This window comes from Xenopus tropicalis, chromosome 1 (assembly GCF_000004195.4).
Source record: "Xenopus tropicalis strain Nigerian chromosome 1, UCB_Xtro_10.0, whole genome shotgun sequence".
Classification (NCBI taxonomy): Eukaryota; Metazoa; Chordata; class Amphibia; order Anura; family Pipidae; genus Xenopus; species Xenopus tropicalis.
This window is the reverse complement of record NC_030677.2, coordinates 169,885,611-169,903,814: the sequence shown is the minus strand read 5'-3', so window position 1 is coordinate 169,903,814 and position 18,204 is coordinate 169,885,611. Positions and strand designations below refer to the sequence as shown.

At 36.3% G+C, this 18,204-nt stretch overlaps 1 protein-coding gene across 1 annotated transcript in view; it reads left to right on the top strand.

Annotated features, from left to right (window-relative positions):
- srfbp1 (serum response factor binding protein 1) overlaps window positions 1–18,204 on the top strand; it is a 49,705-nt gene that overhangs the window by 26,190 nt on the left and 5,311 nt on the right. The window contains 2 exon segments of the mRNA NM_001011115.1: window positions 8,137–8,208; window positions 17,119–17,200. Of these exon segments, the coding sequence (NP_001011115.1) occupies window positions 8,137–8,208; window positions 17,119–17,200 (154 nt within the window).

The window sequence follows — 18,204 nt, the reverse complement described above, 5'->3', positions numbered from 1 at the left end:
CTTTATTCATTGCTTCTTTGTTTGTCTGGCTGCTGAAAGGAACGATTTGGAATCCTTCTAACTGATTTAATCTGTAGAGTAATGAGTAACTTGGGCATTTTCCATATACAGTTTTCATTAGTATTCCTAAAACGTAAATATGAAAACATCAGGAGATGCATTTGTGCAGCTGATAGTTTGCAAATACATTTGGCCAAGCAAGAGTATATAACTTGCCTGACTTACAGTACATCATACAGCTGGTGCTCTGAACAAACCAACCTACACTATTGCACAAATAGAATATTACCTTTACAGTTAGTCATTCCGTGGCACACATACACTGAAATAAAACTGGTTTGTCATATGTTTCAGTTACAGGTACTTTGTGAAAGCTGCTTTTTTTACCCAACAGCAAACTGGAAACTTGCATCTCAAGAGAGCTCTGCAAAACTTCATGTACTACCTACTAGATTGCTAATATAAAGTAACAGCTTAGGGATGACGTGATGTTGCCGTCGTTTTCATACAAATAAACTGTTTGTGAATGTTTTCTGTTTATAAAATGCTGCACTGTTGTATGATTCAAAGCTGGGGGTGACCACAATTTATGCCAATGTTAGAAGTTTTTAGAAGTAATGAAACAAACCAGTTCTGCTTTCGCTAATGTGATTGGTTATTTGTGTTCATTTTGTGCCTTTAAGTTGTTTGCATTTTGTGAAATTTGTACTGGGGAGCTGCCAGATTTCTAACATTGCCTGTTAATAATGCATATGTCACACATGTAAATACTGATTACAATGACACTAAGCTTGCATGGGGTTGCATATAAATTTAAGATACCAGTAAATCAGCAGTAATGGTAAAATAAAACAGGCAGCACATTTATAAGCACATTTCTAACACCTGGAAATAAAAATAATTAAACAATTTACAACATATATTCACTCAGGGAATATTCATCACTGGCTAGAAACTATTCCCTTGAACAATATAGGTCCCTATAAAAATATATTGCTTAAAACAGCTCATATGTAAAACCCTGCTTCATCTAAATAAACCATTTTCTTACAAAATATACTTTTTTAGTAGTACAGGTATGGGATCCCTTATCTGGAAACTAATTATCCAGAAATCTCCGAATTACGGAAAGCCTGTTTCCCATAGACTCCATTTTAATCAAATAATTCACATTTTTAAAACTGATTTCCTTTTTTCACTGTAATAATAAAACAGTACCTTGTAATTGATCCCAACTAAGATATAATTAATCCTTATTGGATGCAAAACTATCCTATTGGGTTTAATTAATGTTTTATTGATTTTTTAGTAGACTTAAGGTATGGAGATCCAAATTACGGAAAGACCCCTTATCCCGAATACCCTTGGTCCTGAGCATTCTGGATAACGGGTTCTATACCTGTATCCTATACTTGTATGTGCCATTAGGTTATCCTAAATAGAAAATTGCCATTGTAAGTACTTAGGGACGCCTCCTGGGATCATAGGATTCACAGTGCACACAAACAAGCCAAGGCACACATACATGCTAGGTCACATCAGCCAATGAATGGACAAAGTTCTGCCTTTTACTCCCACACTACTTCCTGTTACAGTTAGAGCTGCATTATTTCTGCTCATGTGATCTCTGGGGGGGCACCCAGCCCATCACTAAATGGTGGCTCAAGGGAAAAGATGTAAAAGGGCAATATTTACTGATATATATATTCCATTTTCAAAAGATAGTTTGATAGGCCACTTAATATGATGTTGGTTAAGTTTTAATTCTCGGGGTATCGTTTTCCTTTAATATAATGCAGACTGGTGCAATATTAGGCAAAGAGAAATCTAAACACCCCCAGTGATTTACACTTTCATTGTCCTTTAAGTATGCATGGTATTGGCATTTGGTCATGTTGGACTGAGCACTTTCCACACGCTAAGAATGCATAATAGTTTTGTTTATCTTTTGCATTTTACTATATCTGGCTGCTCTATCTGGCAGATGATTTTATACTTGCTTGGAACAGTGTATTTCAGCTAAACACTTCACATGTTTATACTTTATTGCTCTATCTGACTGGCTCACAGAGTTACTGAGCCTGTACCTAATTAGTAACTGTACTCTAAATACTAAGCTTGTATTATTTGCCCATATATGTACATGAAGAAAAAAACAAAACATTCTTTTCAAAGTGGTCTTTCATCTCAGAGTGATTATATGGAGTATCTGCCTTTACTCTCTCTTTTGATGGCAGTCTGATGACAGAAAATCCATCTTGTCTTGGCAAATTTAATTTATGGCTGTACTTTATCCAACACTTGTTTTGAAATCAAAATGCCATGTATGTAAGTCCTAAGGAGGGTAAACTCTTCCAAAGTTTTGGAGTGGAGAGAGGGAGGGCTGGTTTTATCATTGATTTAAGCCTTTGCAAGAGGTACCTTTTCTTATAGTAGAATTTTTTCTGCACAAAGCAGTATCGGTATGTACAAATATTAATATGCATTGCATTACATTTATAAATGACTGAACAGTCTTACAAAATATATTGGTGATTGAGTGAGAATGAGATAGACTTAATGCAATTAGATTTGTCTTTAGTTTGTTTTTCCTTTTCAATCTAGGTAGGTAATTCAGCTAGGTTATGCCTACATCTTTCTGCACTCATTGAAGTCATCATATTGCTTGTTTCTGCTGGGTATAAATAAGAGACTAACGCCATTTTTGTACTGCTGTTTCTCTGATGCCAAATTAAATCTAAATCTCACTACATATTTGAAGTAAAGATGGTAAACATTTATGATCAACCTTGACCACCATTTCAGCCATAGAAAAATGTTTCCATTCAAGGTATTATATGTAAAATAATCATTAGTGCTGTAATAATAATTTAATATAATAAAAGGAATATAGGTAATAAAAATAAGAGCCATCATGGCAGGCTAAATCTGTAATGTATAGAAAGCTGTGTATTTTACTTAAATCTTCCCTAATTATAGTAAAAGCAGATGATCACCCTGTGCTCCCCCAGTCATCCTGATGTTTCCACTGCCAGGGAATAGATAATTACAGACAGAAATTCTATTTTTATTTTGTCAGGCTAGTCTTGTGGTTTTTAATAGCAGATGGGCAAAGGGATTCTATCTCTTGGAAGAGAGAAATACAAATGTAAAGGTACTACTTATTTATGTGGCTTGTTTGTAATTCTGGTTTTTGAAAGCTTTGATGTCATCCATGGAAATAGGTTTAGAAAAAATGTACATTACAAGAAATGTTGACTTTACTCTGAGGCTTCATTTCCTAGAATTTGAATGATTGAGCAAGGAAATAAGTTAAAAAGGCAAAGCCTAGGGCTAGGTATGCAGAAAACATAGAGCACTCATGCGCTACATGCGTAAGTTAATTAAGTTTGTTTTTAGCAGTTGGCAGCTGCCGACATGCTGTTTTTTGTAGATATTTGAATGAATAGATGCAAAGCTCATAATATTACCCATTTCATCCTTCTTCAACCTTTCTACTTTACTTACAACATCTCAAACTGAACCCGACAAGAAATAATGAAAGTCTGTCCACCCAAGCCTATCCCTACTCCCTCTTTTCTGATTGCTACTGATTGCAAGCTCATTAACTTGGTTGATTCAGCACTGATTGCCTGGGGTAATAGCTATATTCTCTCTTTCGTCCTCTAATCATATTAATACCATTGCCAAAACCTTTAGCTCGTTGGTTTGCTAAGGTCTTTCCCTTTCAGTCTTAGGTAGTTAATCTTTAAGTTAACTTTTAGCCTTGCATAATATGTCCTATTCTTTCATTTGTATGTATGTACAGGTATGGGGTCCCTTATCCGGAAACCCGTTATCCAGAAAGCTCCGAATTACGGAAAGCCTGTCTCCCATAGACTCCATTTTAATCAAATAATTCCGAATTTTAAAACTGATTTCCTTTTTCTCTGTAATAATAAAACAGTACCTTGTAATTGATCCCAACTAAGGTATAATTAATCCTTATTGGAGGCAAAACAATCCTATTGGGTTTAATTAATGTTTTATTGATTTTTTATTAGACTTAAGGTATGGAGATCCAAATTACGGAAAAAACCTTTATCCGGAATACCCTTGGTCCCGAGCATTCTGGATAATGGGTCCTTTACCTGTATAACTTAATTTATGAAGCACTACAAAGATACGCGGTGCTGTACAATCTTACAATAAACAAAATCACACACAGGAAGGACAAGTGTTATAATAAATACAATAAATAATTACACAATAAGTACACACAAATTAAGTGCCATATAGTATGAGACACATGCTCTATGCCCCAATTCCAATTTAATTTACTGCTGAAGACAATGATGACTATATAAAAGCTTTACATTTTATAGAGTTCCTTTTTCTGTTCTGCAGTATATATGATGGTGATTTATAGCTGAAAAGAAAGAAAGCTTTTTTTGTCAAAGAGAGTAGTGTTCCTTAGAGCTTTAAATTTAAAAGTTGTTTGAGAACCTGTGAAATCTAACAAATAAGGGGTTGTAAGGGCAAACTAAAAAGTAGGTGCTAAAACTTAGATTAGTGCAATTTGTTGTAACTTCAAAGTTGACCCTTAGAATGGAGAAAGTGAGGTGGGACATAAACTGTGGAATTTGAAACATTGAGTTTTAAAAATGCTTCAAGTTTTTGCATGCACTTTCTACTTTTTTTTTTATTTTGGAGAACTAATAAAGATTTGCATACATGGTTGCATTCATATAATAAAAATCTATTGTATATGTATGTATACAATAATCCTTATTATTTAACAGTAGTTGTGATCCCCCCGTGTTTCTAAGAGGTAATCTTGAGTAGAGACCACTGCTGTTATTCTTTTATTATGCTTTAATTATATAGCACTGACATTCTGTAGCACTTTACAGGTATTGTATGTCATTTACATCAGTCCCTGCCCCAGTGGAGCTTACTATCTAATTCACATTCACGCAAACTTTGGACAATTATATCAGGAGCCAGTTAGCATGCCTTTATGTTTTTGGAGTGTGGGAGGAAACTGGATACCCAGAGAAATCCCACAACGCCAGATACTTGCAGATAGGTCCCTGGCAGAAATCAAGCCTGGGACTCTAGTGCTACAACATAGCAATAACATGTATGTATATAACTTTATTTATAAAGCAGTACACAAGGATACACAGTGCTGTGCAATTGCAAAATATACACAATTACACCCAGGGAGGACAAATGTTATAATAAATAAGTATAAATACACAGAGGTATGTGGTATGAGACACAGTATGAAGGAGGTCCCTGCTCGTTCAAGCTTGCAGTATAAGTGGTTGAGTAACATACAGGCGCAAATTGAAAGGTAAAAGTGCACAAGGTATGGGCATTTGACCTCAAAGGAAAAGGAAAGGCTAGTAAAGGGTTAATCTCAAGCTGCAGGCATACCTTCAGTTCTCTCAATAGTGCCCTTAAGTCTCCCCATATTTCAGATGATCAGAAGCCAAACAGGAAGAAAAAACGCTGAGCTGTGTAAATAAAGTTCCCATAATGCCTCACTCCTGCACCGAGACCCAAACCGTTGTACATGCTCAGTTTGTATGACTGTGAGTCAGCTTCCTGCTGATTGGCTCAGATCCACATTCCTAAGGGGGGGGAGTGAGTTCTTAGCATTCTTGAGGGAGAAGGGAGCAGGAGAGGGGAAAGCAGAGAGCTGCGTTTCTCTAGCAGAGGAAAACAGACACAACAAATCTTTAGACAGAGAAGTCAGTGCAGCGTTTCTGTGAGTGCTTATGGCTGTATTTACATAGACCTTTCTGATAAAGCTTACTTAGTATTTACCTTTCTTTCATCTTTAAGCACAGGACTAGACAAAATAATGTTTTAGTGCTCCAGAAGGTAGCTTCTGAGTTTTTTCTTAAAAAGAGTGAGTGAATGAGTGTTCCCTACGGAGGAATCAGGGATAGAGTTCCAAATTACCTTTTGAGCAGTGACATAGAAAGTTTTAAGACAAGAGAGAGCAGTTGGTGTGGATGGTGTAAAAAGACAGAGAAGAGGACCAGGAATGACCAGTGAAGAAATGTAGTGAAGTGAATATTAGCAAAATAATTTTTTATGTTATCCTTTGCTTAACAGGCAGCCATTCTAGAGAGGTTGAACAGGTTCCCTCTTAGGAGAGAGCGGGAGGATCCTAGCAGCAGAGTTAAAGATTGGTTGCAGGGGAGAGAGGTGGGAGACTGGTTAGTAGGAGATTGCAGTAATCTAAGCGGGAAAGGATAAAGGCATGGATTAGTGTTTTAGCAGTAACTCGAGGAAGAAAGAGCGTATCTTGGCTATATTGTGGAGGAAAAAGCTGCAGGTTTTGGCAGTGTTATTAATATGGTTAGAGAAGGAGAGGGACTGGTCAAAGATACAGTAATCCCCAGGCAGTGTGCTGAATTAACAGGATTAATGGTCATGCCATCAATAGTAATAGTGAAAGGAGGAGAAGGGCTAGGTATGGGCGGGAAGATCATGAACTCTATTTTTAGCTAGGTAAAGTTTGGGGTGGCATTGGTTCATCCAGGAGGCAGTAAGCAGTTTGGGTTTGAACATCAGTGGTATGTGCATACAAGTGATACTTAAGGCCAAAGGAAGAGATGAGGTATCCTAAAGAGACCTCATCTCTTCCCCAGGAGTGCCTCATGGTTCTGTACTTGGTCCTTTGCTGTTCAGCAAAGGACCAAGTACAGAACCTTGAGCACTCCCACACTAAGCTAAACTGGGGAAGAGTATTTGTTAACAAAAGCAACAGACAAGCAGTAGCCAGAAAGATAGGAAGAGAACCAGGATGCAGCTTGATCCCGGATACCCAGAGAATAGAGAATTTGCATAAGGACAGAATGGTAGACAGTATCAAAAGCAGAGGAAAGGTCCAGGAGAATGAGAACCGAGTCGTGTCCTTTGGCCTTGGCAGTCTGGAGATCGTTTGTAACTGTACATAAGGCCGTCTCTGCAGGGTGCAAACATGTCTTAACTAATTTCTTAATGGATCTATTGAAATAAAACTGCAGTATTCTGAAAATCTTTTTATATATCACACATATATACGTGTATAGGTTTGTAGAGACGCATACTTTATTGTAGGCTGAATGTTAGCTTCTATCGTACTGTATTAATTAATTAAGGAATGGAAGTGCTTTTATTGTGCCATTTGCAGCTATCTGGGAAGCTACAGGTTAATGGACACTGCAGTCCTTCCTGTGGCTAAAAATAATAAGTCATGTTTTTGTGTGCACCTTTTTGATTAGTCACTGTTAGTCACTGTTATAAACAGAAAGAGATACTTCAGAGTTTCCAGTTCTTCACTTATTATTGGATTATATTTTTCTGTGTTGGCTTGCGAACCCAGAAAATCATGTGTATGACAGTATCTACTGCTGCTCCCCTGCTGTTTATTTTTAATACCTTCAATAAATGGGATAACAAGTGCTGTTATTTTAGTCATAACCAGTCCAGGAGCTTTTCTCTGCCCCACCTCTTCACAATCCACTCTTTTAATACCTTCTTATATGTTTTGTCTTAATCTCACCAGTTAGCTCCCAACTCCTCACCCAGTGTCATTTGTCTTTTCTTTTTCCTTATTATTTTCCTTTTTTTTTAAGAGGTGGTTCACGCTTAAGTTAACTTTTAAATGTTATAGACTATTTAGGCCTATTTTTAGCAAACTGTCAAGTATTCATCTTGTTCTGCCTCGCTTCAGTTCTCAAATGGGCGGCAGTGACCCACTGTCTGGTTTGCTAGGGTAAATTGGAGCCTACTAACCAGATAGCTGCTGAGCAAAAAGCTAAATAATTAAAAAAAAAAAAAAATACACACAAATAATACAAAATGGAAAGCAGTTGCAAAATGTTGCTGTCTACATCATACTAAATGTTATTTTCAGGGTGAACTACATTTGAATACATTTGTTAGGCACCAGAGTTTATGGCTGTTGCACCTTTGCTCACTAAGTACATCTTCCTCTGAACCCATCCCTGTTTCTCTATGTGAGAACATATGCAAGTCCTGTCTTTAAATTTAGAGCTGCCAATTTGATATCCTTGTGTAGAATCTAATTAACTTTTTTTTATCTCTGTGTAAAACATAAACATGTATTAAGAAAATTATATTTTCAACCAACAGGAGCTCAAACCAGATGATGTTACTAAAACTGCTTTAAGGAAAGAAATCAGTTTTGAAAAAGTATGCAAAAAGGTAAGTTGTCGGATTCTTCCAATATATGAACTCAACAAAAAGACCTCATTTTGTGACCATACTAAGCGAAATCCCACAAACAGTTTAACAGATGGAAATCATTAATGATATTATAGCAATCTGGAATTTTTTTTAAAGCCCTAATCCATCAAGTTCAACCTTTTAAAGAAAACTTGTACAAATGGATTCAGAAAAAAGCAGACAGAACACCCCCACGTGCACATACAGTAGGCAAGCTGCTAGTTAATCCTCACCATGGGGTGTGTAAGTTTTTCCTTGCAAATATGTTCTGTACAGGCTGTTCTGTATAAGACCTTTCCTGTCAGGCACCTTAGACTTAGTATTTACCCTCTGTTATTTTAATACATTACACCAACTTTAGAAACACATATACTAACCCCAGAATTTCTGTTTTCTGCCACTTTACCTCTTGGATGGACCTTTGCTGTCTCAAATTAAATTTCAAACACTGACCTAATTAATTTTCCTCCTGCTTCCTTCTACATTTTTATAACACAACTCTACAGGCTAGGATACAGCAATTCCAATTCACTTTAATGCAAAGATATTTTCAGGGGGTTTTGTCCTCCAATCAAAAGGCAGTTTTGCACAATTAACAAAACGTCCCATGTGCCTTTATCCTAAAGGAAGCCCTGCTCCCACCTCATCTGAAGACTTGTTTTTAACCCTTCTAACATCACTAAAATCACCACTTTTCTCTTCATAATATATTCAAAATCATGTCTAACCTTTCGAAAGCAGCCATTAATGTTATTCCATTCCTTAACACTATACCATTTACCACAGTTACCGCAGCCTTTTTACTGGTCTTCAGACTTATCTTGTTGTTCTCTTTCTTCGTCATAAGATATCACTCTGCCTCAAGTTTTCCTGATAACTTGTGTTTAGTTCAGGTTAAAGGAGAAGGAAAGTCATTTTGGCATTTTACTGCCAATAGATTTGCCACATTAGTGCCGCCTAAAACACTATGTTTATTCTGCAGAAAACTTTATCATACCTGAGTAAAGAGCCCTAGACACTTTCTCTGATTGCAGCTGCCATTTTAACTTATTCCTGAGGGAGGGGGGAGTGAGTTTTATGAATTATTATGGTAGAGAGGAGCAGGAGAGAGGAGAGCTGTGCAGACTCTGGCCCCTGGGATGAAGGATGTTTCTGAGAGAGGCAGTCATATACCCTAACAACATGTTTACAAAAAAGGAAACAAGAAATCTTGTGTTTCTTTTGATAGAGGTGTTTCTGTGAGTGCTTATGGCTGTATTTACATAGTCCTTTCTGATAAATATTACTTAGTTTTTACCTTTTTTTCTCCTTTAATACTTATGTTGCCATAAGATAAAGTTATTTTGGCCATTTGACATAATGCTGACATGTTTAAGCATTCAATGAACTCTTATGTTCTAGGGTAGACATATTTTTATTTAATAAATTGCAACTGTGGAAGTAGGTCCATTTTCCCTGATACAACCAGTTAGCAGCCCAAATGTCACCACCAGATTCCATTACAGGTATGAGATCTGTTATTTGAAAACCTGCTCTGACTCTATTTTAATCAAATCAGTTACATTTTTAAAATGATCCCCCTTTTCTCTATAATAATAAAACAGCACCTTGTACAGGTATGGGATCCCTTATCCGGAAACCCGATATCCAGAAAGCTCTGAATTACGGCAAGCCTGTCTCCCATAGACTTCATTTTAATCAAATAATTCAGATTTTTAAAATGGATTTCCTTTTTCCCTGTAAAAATAAAACCGTGCTTTGTATTTGATCCCAACTAAGATATAATTAATTCTTATTGGATGCAAAATAACCCTATTGGGTTTGATTAATGTTTTATTGTTTTTTAGTAGACTTAAGTTATGAAGATCCAAAGTATGGAAAGACCCCTTATCCGGAAAACCCTTGGTCCCGAGCATTCTGGATAACTGGTCCCATACCTGTACTTGATCCCAACGAAGATATAATTAATCCTTACTGGAGGCAACGCAATCATTTTGACATTTAATGTTTAAATTATTTTTTTTAGTAGAATTAAGGTATTGAGATCCAAATTACAGAAAAACTCCCAAGCCCCGAGCATTCAAAATAATAGGTCACATAACTATATTACTAAAAGGAGACAGGAAGTTCAAGTTCATATTTGGGGTGATTATAAATGTGGCAAATTGATGATTTCCAGAAACATCATAAAAACGCTAATTTCAGAAAACCTTTGCAGATACTTTGTTGTAATAAGCGAGTAATAATCAGCCTATGCATATTGGGCATCAAACTGTTTATTGGACCCCTGGGGTACATATTTAGGATGTTTTATATTGATACCTAATGATACGTGGGAGATTAAAATGCTGCAAAGTGAAAGCTTTGAGGTGATTTTTGAGAAATGTCATCAAAATCACCAAATTTATGAAAGCTTTGTGCTTTTGTACTTTGAAGTAGAAAGACACATTTACCCATTTTGGATTTGGAAAAATGTGTACTTTCCAAAAATATATGGCTTTCTGGAGTGAACGTACTTTTTTTTGTACCTTTACCCCACATAAAATGATGTAAATGCGTTGATTGTGCAGTAGCTGAAATGACAACAATGGTATTTTTATTTTGGGGGTCCCTACATGCCACTTATACCTATCCACATTGGGCATCAAACTGTTCAGTGGACCCCTCGCATTTATATTTAGAGTGTTTTATATTGGTACCTAGTGATCTGTGGGAGATAAGATGCTGCAAAGCAGAAACTTTGAGGTGATTTTCAGAAACGTCATCAAAATCGTCAATTTTAGGAAAGCTTTGTAATTTGCTACTTTGGAGCAGTAAGACATGTACCCATTTTAAATTTGGGGGAATGCGTACTTTCCAAAAATATATGGTTTTCTGGGGTGAGCTTACTCTTTTGTAGCTTTACCCCACTTAAAATGCAGTAAATGTGTTGATTTTGCAGTAAATGCAAACCCGCAATGGTCGGCCAAATTGCCAATCTGTCTGACTTTTGGTATAGTTAAGTATTCATTCTGGGGGTATAGTTTTCCTTTAATTAAAAAAAAGAATGTACACGAATATCCAAGTATACAGTAATCTCCACACCTTGTAAATTAGCGATATCAGTTATAATTTGTTCATTTATTTAAATAGCAGATTCACAAAAGATTTTGTTCAATACATATACAAATCCCAGTTGTATGTATTAAATGTTGACCAATTTCTCCTAAATGAAATCAAATATATTAAGGTGTGGGATCTATAAAATCCAGAGTTTTCCACCTAAGAGATTCCTCCATAACATGGAGCATCATTTCAAAGTTACTTATAAAATGTAAAACATTTGTTTTGGACTCAATTTGGATTTATCCTAGCATAGTTAGTCAGTCTCCCACAGTCAGTGAAGAAACTGAACCTGAAAAGAAGATGGATATTAAAACAAGGCACTGATCCAAAATGTAAAGTACATCAAAAGCAACAAAGAACTTCTTCAAGAAAAAAAACATCAAGGCAGTGATTATTAATGTATTGGTTGGGGTCCAAAAATAGGTCCCACTGCAGTTTAGGGTGGGTCTTTATCCCATTTAACAACGTGATTATTCTTTCTACTATAGAAAATAATAATGGAAACAAGAGTGCTTAACTAGAGTTAAAGTTCATTTTGGATCATGATGCTGATTTTATTACCTAATATGGGCCAACAGAGAAGAAACCCTAGATTAGGGTTTTAAAATGGCTGTCATGGTCCGTAGACTTGAATAGTACAGATTTGGAATCGATTATCCAGACTGAAAAAAAACTCCAGGTCCAGAGCTTTCTTTATAACTGTTCCCATACCTGTATTGAAAATCTGTACATAGACCTCAAATATGCAGAACTGCTCACCTAAGAATTTCCAGCTCGGCATTTTTATGCAGACAAAACATTTTTTATCCTTGAAGAATAATTGTCAAAAAATATACCACATGGCTAAACTCCTCAATTCAGGGAAATATCATTACAGCACTTGTGGTTGATGCAGGTTATGACAAGTTGCAGCGTACCTGTGTAATGAGGGCCTGTAGAAGACTTTAGTAACATGACTGATGCCACAGTTTTGCTTAGTTGGCTGGTTGTGATGTTTGAGCTCAAGTGTTTAGCAATGCAATTTTATACTTACTGACTGAAGTATATTAATCAAAGAGTCAAGTTAAAAAATGTTAATTATTTCCTTAAAATGGAGTCTATTCCTTTCCATAATTCGGTATTTTTTGGATAACGGGTTTCTGTATAACGGGTCCCATACCTGTACAAATGTTAATAACTCCACCCCTAAATGTAGAAAAGCCATTTTAAAAGCTTTGTTTATAGTTATTTCCATGTTTTTATGGAATCAGCACAATGTAAGAGGACCGATGCTATATATCCATTGCTCTTTTTTTCCCTATATTTTCACATTTATTTTTGTCCTTAAGAGTGAACATAGAAATAATAATATTTGTAATAACAGAGCATATGCCTAATTCTCTATTATTCATTTAGTCTATGTCAATCTTTCTTCACTATTCTATTTTTTATGGAACATGTTCATGGGATAGAAGGGGGAGAAATATAGACTAGGAAAGGTATGGTGAGGGATTTACATTTTAACTGCATACATTTTTGTAGTATGAGTCCCCAATCTGTTTTTCATTTATTTAGAGGGTAGAAGGAAATGTGTCAAAACCTCCCATTTTTTAGTATCTGTCTTACATTGTTTGGTAAAGTAAAAAAACTTTTAGCAGGAACAGTTGGAAATCTGGATTTTGCATTTGTCTGTGCCTTTTCCTCCAAAGATCATATCGTCTTGATGTGAATATTTGACTTCACTGAGAATTCAATTTGGTTATTAGTTTTATACAAGCAGTAATTCATGTAATGTCATGTGGGAAGATTAATGGGGTTGTTCATCTTTGAGTTAACTTTTAGTATGATGTAGTAAATAATATTGAAAAATAAATTATAATTGGTCTTCATTTTTTATCATTTATAGTTTTTTGTTTTTTAAATTATTTCACTTTTTGTTCAGCAGCTCTCCAGTTTGGAGTTTCAGCAGCTATTCGGTTGCTGGGGTCCAAAATTTCTTAGCAACCAGGGAGTTATTTGAATGTGAGACTGATATATGGATAGGAGAGGACATGAACAGAAAAATATGTAATACAAAGTAACGATAAAATCGTAGCCTTGTTGAGCAATAGTTTTTTGTCTGTCGGGGTCAGTGACCCCCATTTGAAAGATGGAATGAGTCAGAAGAAGAAGGCAAATAAGTCAAAAACGATAAGAAATAAATAATGAAGACCAGTTGCTGAGAATTGGCAATTTAACCTATATAATGGCTGGCAAACAGAGTTCTTAAGAGATGAGAAAGGGACACAAAAATACTGAAAGATAGGACTTTGCCTTTACTTTATTCTACTTAAGAAAGGTAGCACAAATATATAGTGGCCCCTCACATCTAAGATGTGAACTCTTCTTCGCCAACCGCACATTTTCAATCGTGGCCTTCTTCAGTCTTCTCTTTTCCACACACATAGACCAGCAAGTCCCACACTTTCCACACAAGCACCAGCGTCAACATATACTCAGCTCCCACTATTGCTTGAATGCTACTTGGTTACCTAGTTAGGAGTCAGCCGTAACCCCTTTTCTGCTAGAAAAATTACCCTTTTTTTGAAGGGAAACTGTAACTGATTGAGGAAAGGTAAGTACATATCCTACCTCTTTAGAACTGTATACGTGCAATATTGTGCCCAGACCAGCACATAAAAGCTTGCATTGGATATATCAGCTGTAAGGCTTGGCTTGTTTAAAGACAGAGCAGTTCAGTATACAAAAGGCAGCAACAAAAATCAGCAATGGTTTCATTTCTAATTAGAATGATGGCTTTTATCTACAGTTCTATTAAGATTTTTACAGTATGGCCTTAAGAAGGAAACTGCAGAACAAAATATGTTACATTCATAAGTTTCTTAATGTATTGATCAAAGGGCCAATTGAATATTTACAATTTTAAGGAATCGAGCAGATCATTTTTAACATCATCCTCAGGATCAATTAAAGAGGCAGTATACCCCTCGTTCAACATATTTCAGTGAATAGGGCTTGTGCAAGAGATTGTTTTTGCCAGTAGTTTTAATCACAAGAAAATCTATGGTTTTTGTTATTTCTTGAGCTAAACAGAAAAAGCTACTCCATGTTTGGTCCCTGCGAGATAATTAGATTACCAGTGCACAGATAATCCTCCTGCATAATGGGCTCCTGCTAACAAAAGAGTTAAAAGAAAAGGTAAAGAGAGGCATTATGTATAGGGATGCACTGAATCCACTTCTTTGTTTTCGGCTGAATCCTTCATAAAGGATTTGGCTGAATACTGAACCAAATCCGAATCCTAAGTAGCATATGCTAATTAGGTCTTGGAACGTGTGGTGCGCGCACAATAAAATATTTGCAACTTCCGTGTTTACATGATAAAAAGTCACGTGATTTTTAGGATTTGGTTTGGCCAAGAGCATGGATTCGTCCAAATCCGAATCCCGAACCAAATCCTAGATTTAGTGCATCCCTAATTATATACTGCTAAATTCTTGTCACTCACTAATAATTTATGTCTAATTAGGTTCTTTGCTTACTCTTGTTCATGGTGTTGCATAATTACATATCATGCATTAGTACCTTTTTTTCATTTTTCACATTACTTTTTGTTTCTAATTACATTCCATAATTTTGCCGTGTTACAGGCACACCCCCCCATCACACATTGTTACGGTTTGTGTGATCTGCTGGAAGTGATCTGTATCCTTGCTTAAACTCCGTCTTTCTTGGTAAACATAAAACCTTCTCAGGAAGCTGAGGTTTTCATACACCATGAGTTACTTCCATTTCAAGCAACCACATGAAAAGTTTAAGCTTCTGTAGCAGGCATACATTTTCTAACCATACAATAGCAACAGTGTATTCCATTCAGAATGGAAAACTGATGTGCAGCACAGAATGTAGAAGATTATTGGGATCTCTTGGGCAGCATAAAGGCACTCCTTGGGGGAAACAGGCTATATTTTATCTAATTTTCACTGCTCAAAATAAATTATCAGTACAGTGATACTCATATGTCTTCAAAAAGTAAACATCTTTTTAAAAAAAAAAAAAAAAAATTGGATCTGAGCCTAGTAAAGGAAAGAGAGGCTTTGTTTGCTGAAAATAAAATTTGTAACACGTGTGTTCAGTAAGTAAGGCTTGATTTTAACATGCTTTCTGCCTACTCTTTTTATTAAGGGATATTAAAAGAGGTTTAATTTTGCCTTTACAATTAATCCTACTGTACAAGGGAGGTTACCCTCCTTATCTGTAAGACTGAGGCACAGGCAGCAAGGGGGTTCCTTTGTGTATATGACATTTGGACTGATTTATAGACACTAGGCAAATATGCATTTGGGCAATAACCCATAGCAACCAATCAGTGATTAGTTTTTTCAGCCATCTTCAGGTAAAACAATGAAAGCAAACATCTGGTTGGTTGCCATGGTTTACTACCCAGGTGAAATTTTTTTTAAACAATTTCTTAATAACTGAAAGTGCTGCAGATTCTTTTTTCAAGAGTGACATCAGCATTGTTTCCTTCCTCTGTCCGACACCAAGCCCTCGGCATTGTGCATGTGTACTTGCGCACCACAAGCCTTTTGGGTTGGCCATGCACAGTAGTATTCACAACCTGGGTACCCTTCAGTGATGGAAGCCATAGAAGCTTCCAGAAAGCTTGTATTAAAAAGTAGTATTACAGTATGAATTTTAAAAAACTGAAGGTATTGGAGTATGGTCATTTGTCTGAAAAAGGTAGTAGGAGGTTTATACCAATTAAACAAGGCATCCTTATTTATTTATTTATTTTTTAAATCTGTTAGGAACCCCCCAGTGATTGTAATGGCTTACCTTTTACCCCAGGCTGGTGCTCCTGTTAGGAGAAAACCGCACCAGCCCAGGGTAGCTGCAGTGAGTGTCTCCTCTTCCTTCTTTCTTTTGTCTTCTGAATCCCGGGGCCGGCTCATGCGCGGTAGAGTGAAAAAACTGACTTTATTGTTAAAGGAACAGTAACACCAAAAAATGAAAGTGTATAAAAGTAACTAAAATATAATGTGCTGCTGCCCTGCACTGGTAAAAGTTGTGTGTTTACTTCAGAAAGTCTACTATAATTTATATAATTAGCTGCTATGTAGCCATGGGGGCAGCCATTCAAAGGAGAAAAGGCACAGGCACATAGCAGATAACAGATAAAACACTATTGTATTCTACAGAACTTATCTGTTATCTGCTATGTAACCTGTGCCTTTTCTCCTTTTTTCCAGCTTGAATGGCTGCCCCCGTGGCTACACAGCAGCTTATTATATAAATTATAGTAGTGTTACTGTAGCAAACACACCAGTTTTACCAGTGCAGGGCAACAGTGCATTATATATTTATTACTTTAAAGCTCTTTCATTTTTTGGTGTTACTGTTCCTTTAAAGTTCAGCTCTTCACTCTACTGCTCATGCGTGCAAAGACAGTGATGGAAGAGAAAAAAACTCGCTCGTTACAGGTACCCCGGACTGGTGTGGTTTTCCTCCTAATAGGAGCACCAGCCTGGGGTAAAAGGTAAGCCATTACAATCACTGGGGTGTGCCTAACATTTTGGCTCCCCCCAGTGATTTAGCCTTTCCTTCTCCTTTAAGTTCCAGGAAATTATAAATAATTTGTCAAACAAATGATTGAGTTCAGTAAAGATTCTGACACACTAAAACAAAACATAATTCTGACATTGTCTGATATCTATCTTATTAATGTGTGCTACTTATACTGTATCTTATACTTTTTCATATGCGTTTACATCTGTTAAAAACCATTGATTTACCCTTTGTCAGCCTAACAGCACTGCTGAGGAGCGAGCATTAGCAAGACTGGCCACACACCCTTTGCTTAAGCAGAAAATCACAGCTATTAAAGGTAAAGCACAAATGCTGGTATTATCCTGTGTTTAACATTTCACCTGTTGCAACTATGTTTTGCTTTGTATTGTAAAATAGAAGGGCAGCAGGAGATAAACCTCATTATGTCCCTTTAGAGTTTGCTTTCTCCTCTCTTTTGGTTCCTGTGTACTGATTCTTTGCATGTAAGTAACAAGTTCCTTAGCATTTTCCATTGGCCTCTTTCTGCCCTCTCTGGAATGTTCTTTACTTGGTTCCCTTAACTTTGTTCTGATTTATAGTCTGTCAGCCTGGTTTTCCTTTCCTCTTTTTCTATGAATGTATCTCAGCTATTCTTTTTGTTCTTGGATTAGTGCCTCAGATTTACTGGCTTTGCATGTTTCTATTTAAACTTTGTATTCTTTAGAGCCTTATTTTCCTCGTCACACAGTAATTATTTCATGATTTCAGTAGAACCCCTATTTTACTATTTTTCAGGGAACCAGGAAAAAATAGTGTAAAATCCAGGAAAATGTACTAGAAATATATTAGAAACATTTTTATGTAAAATCTCAGAAAACATTATATAAAATTAGGGAAACAAATAATTTGAAATGCATTATAAACTGTTATGTAAAATTGAGGTTTTACTGTATGTGCCTTTGTTAATTATGTTACCGAGTATATAGATGGGCACGCATAGTGCCCTAAAGTGATTCCCATGTCATTTGACTGCAGTGGAAAGAAGACCTAGCTTAATTCATTTTATTCTTTGGCATTTTTACAATTTAATGCAGCAGCTCCAATGTGATCGTATGGTAAATGGAGGTTAAAAACACTTGTAGCAACAGCCCAAACTCTGTACCTGGATATGTGTTATGAAAGCATTCATCTTAAAATACAATTTGACCTGTTGCATGCCTAGAAATGCCATTTAAAATGCACCAGCCTCAAGTTTTAGAATATCTATAGTAGTAATGATATAGGTTTTTACAGCTGTCACAGGAGCTTCCCATCTTGGATTCTGTGAGATGTATCAGGGAC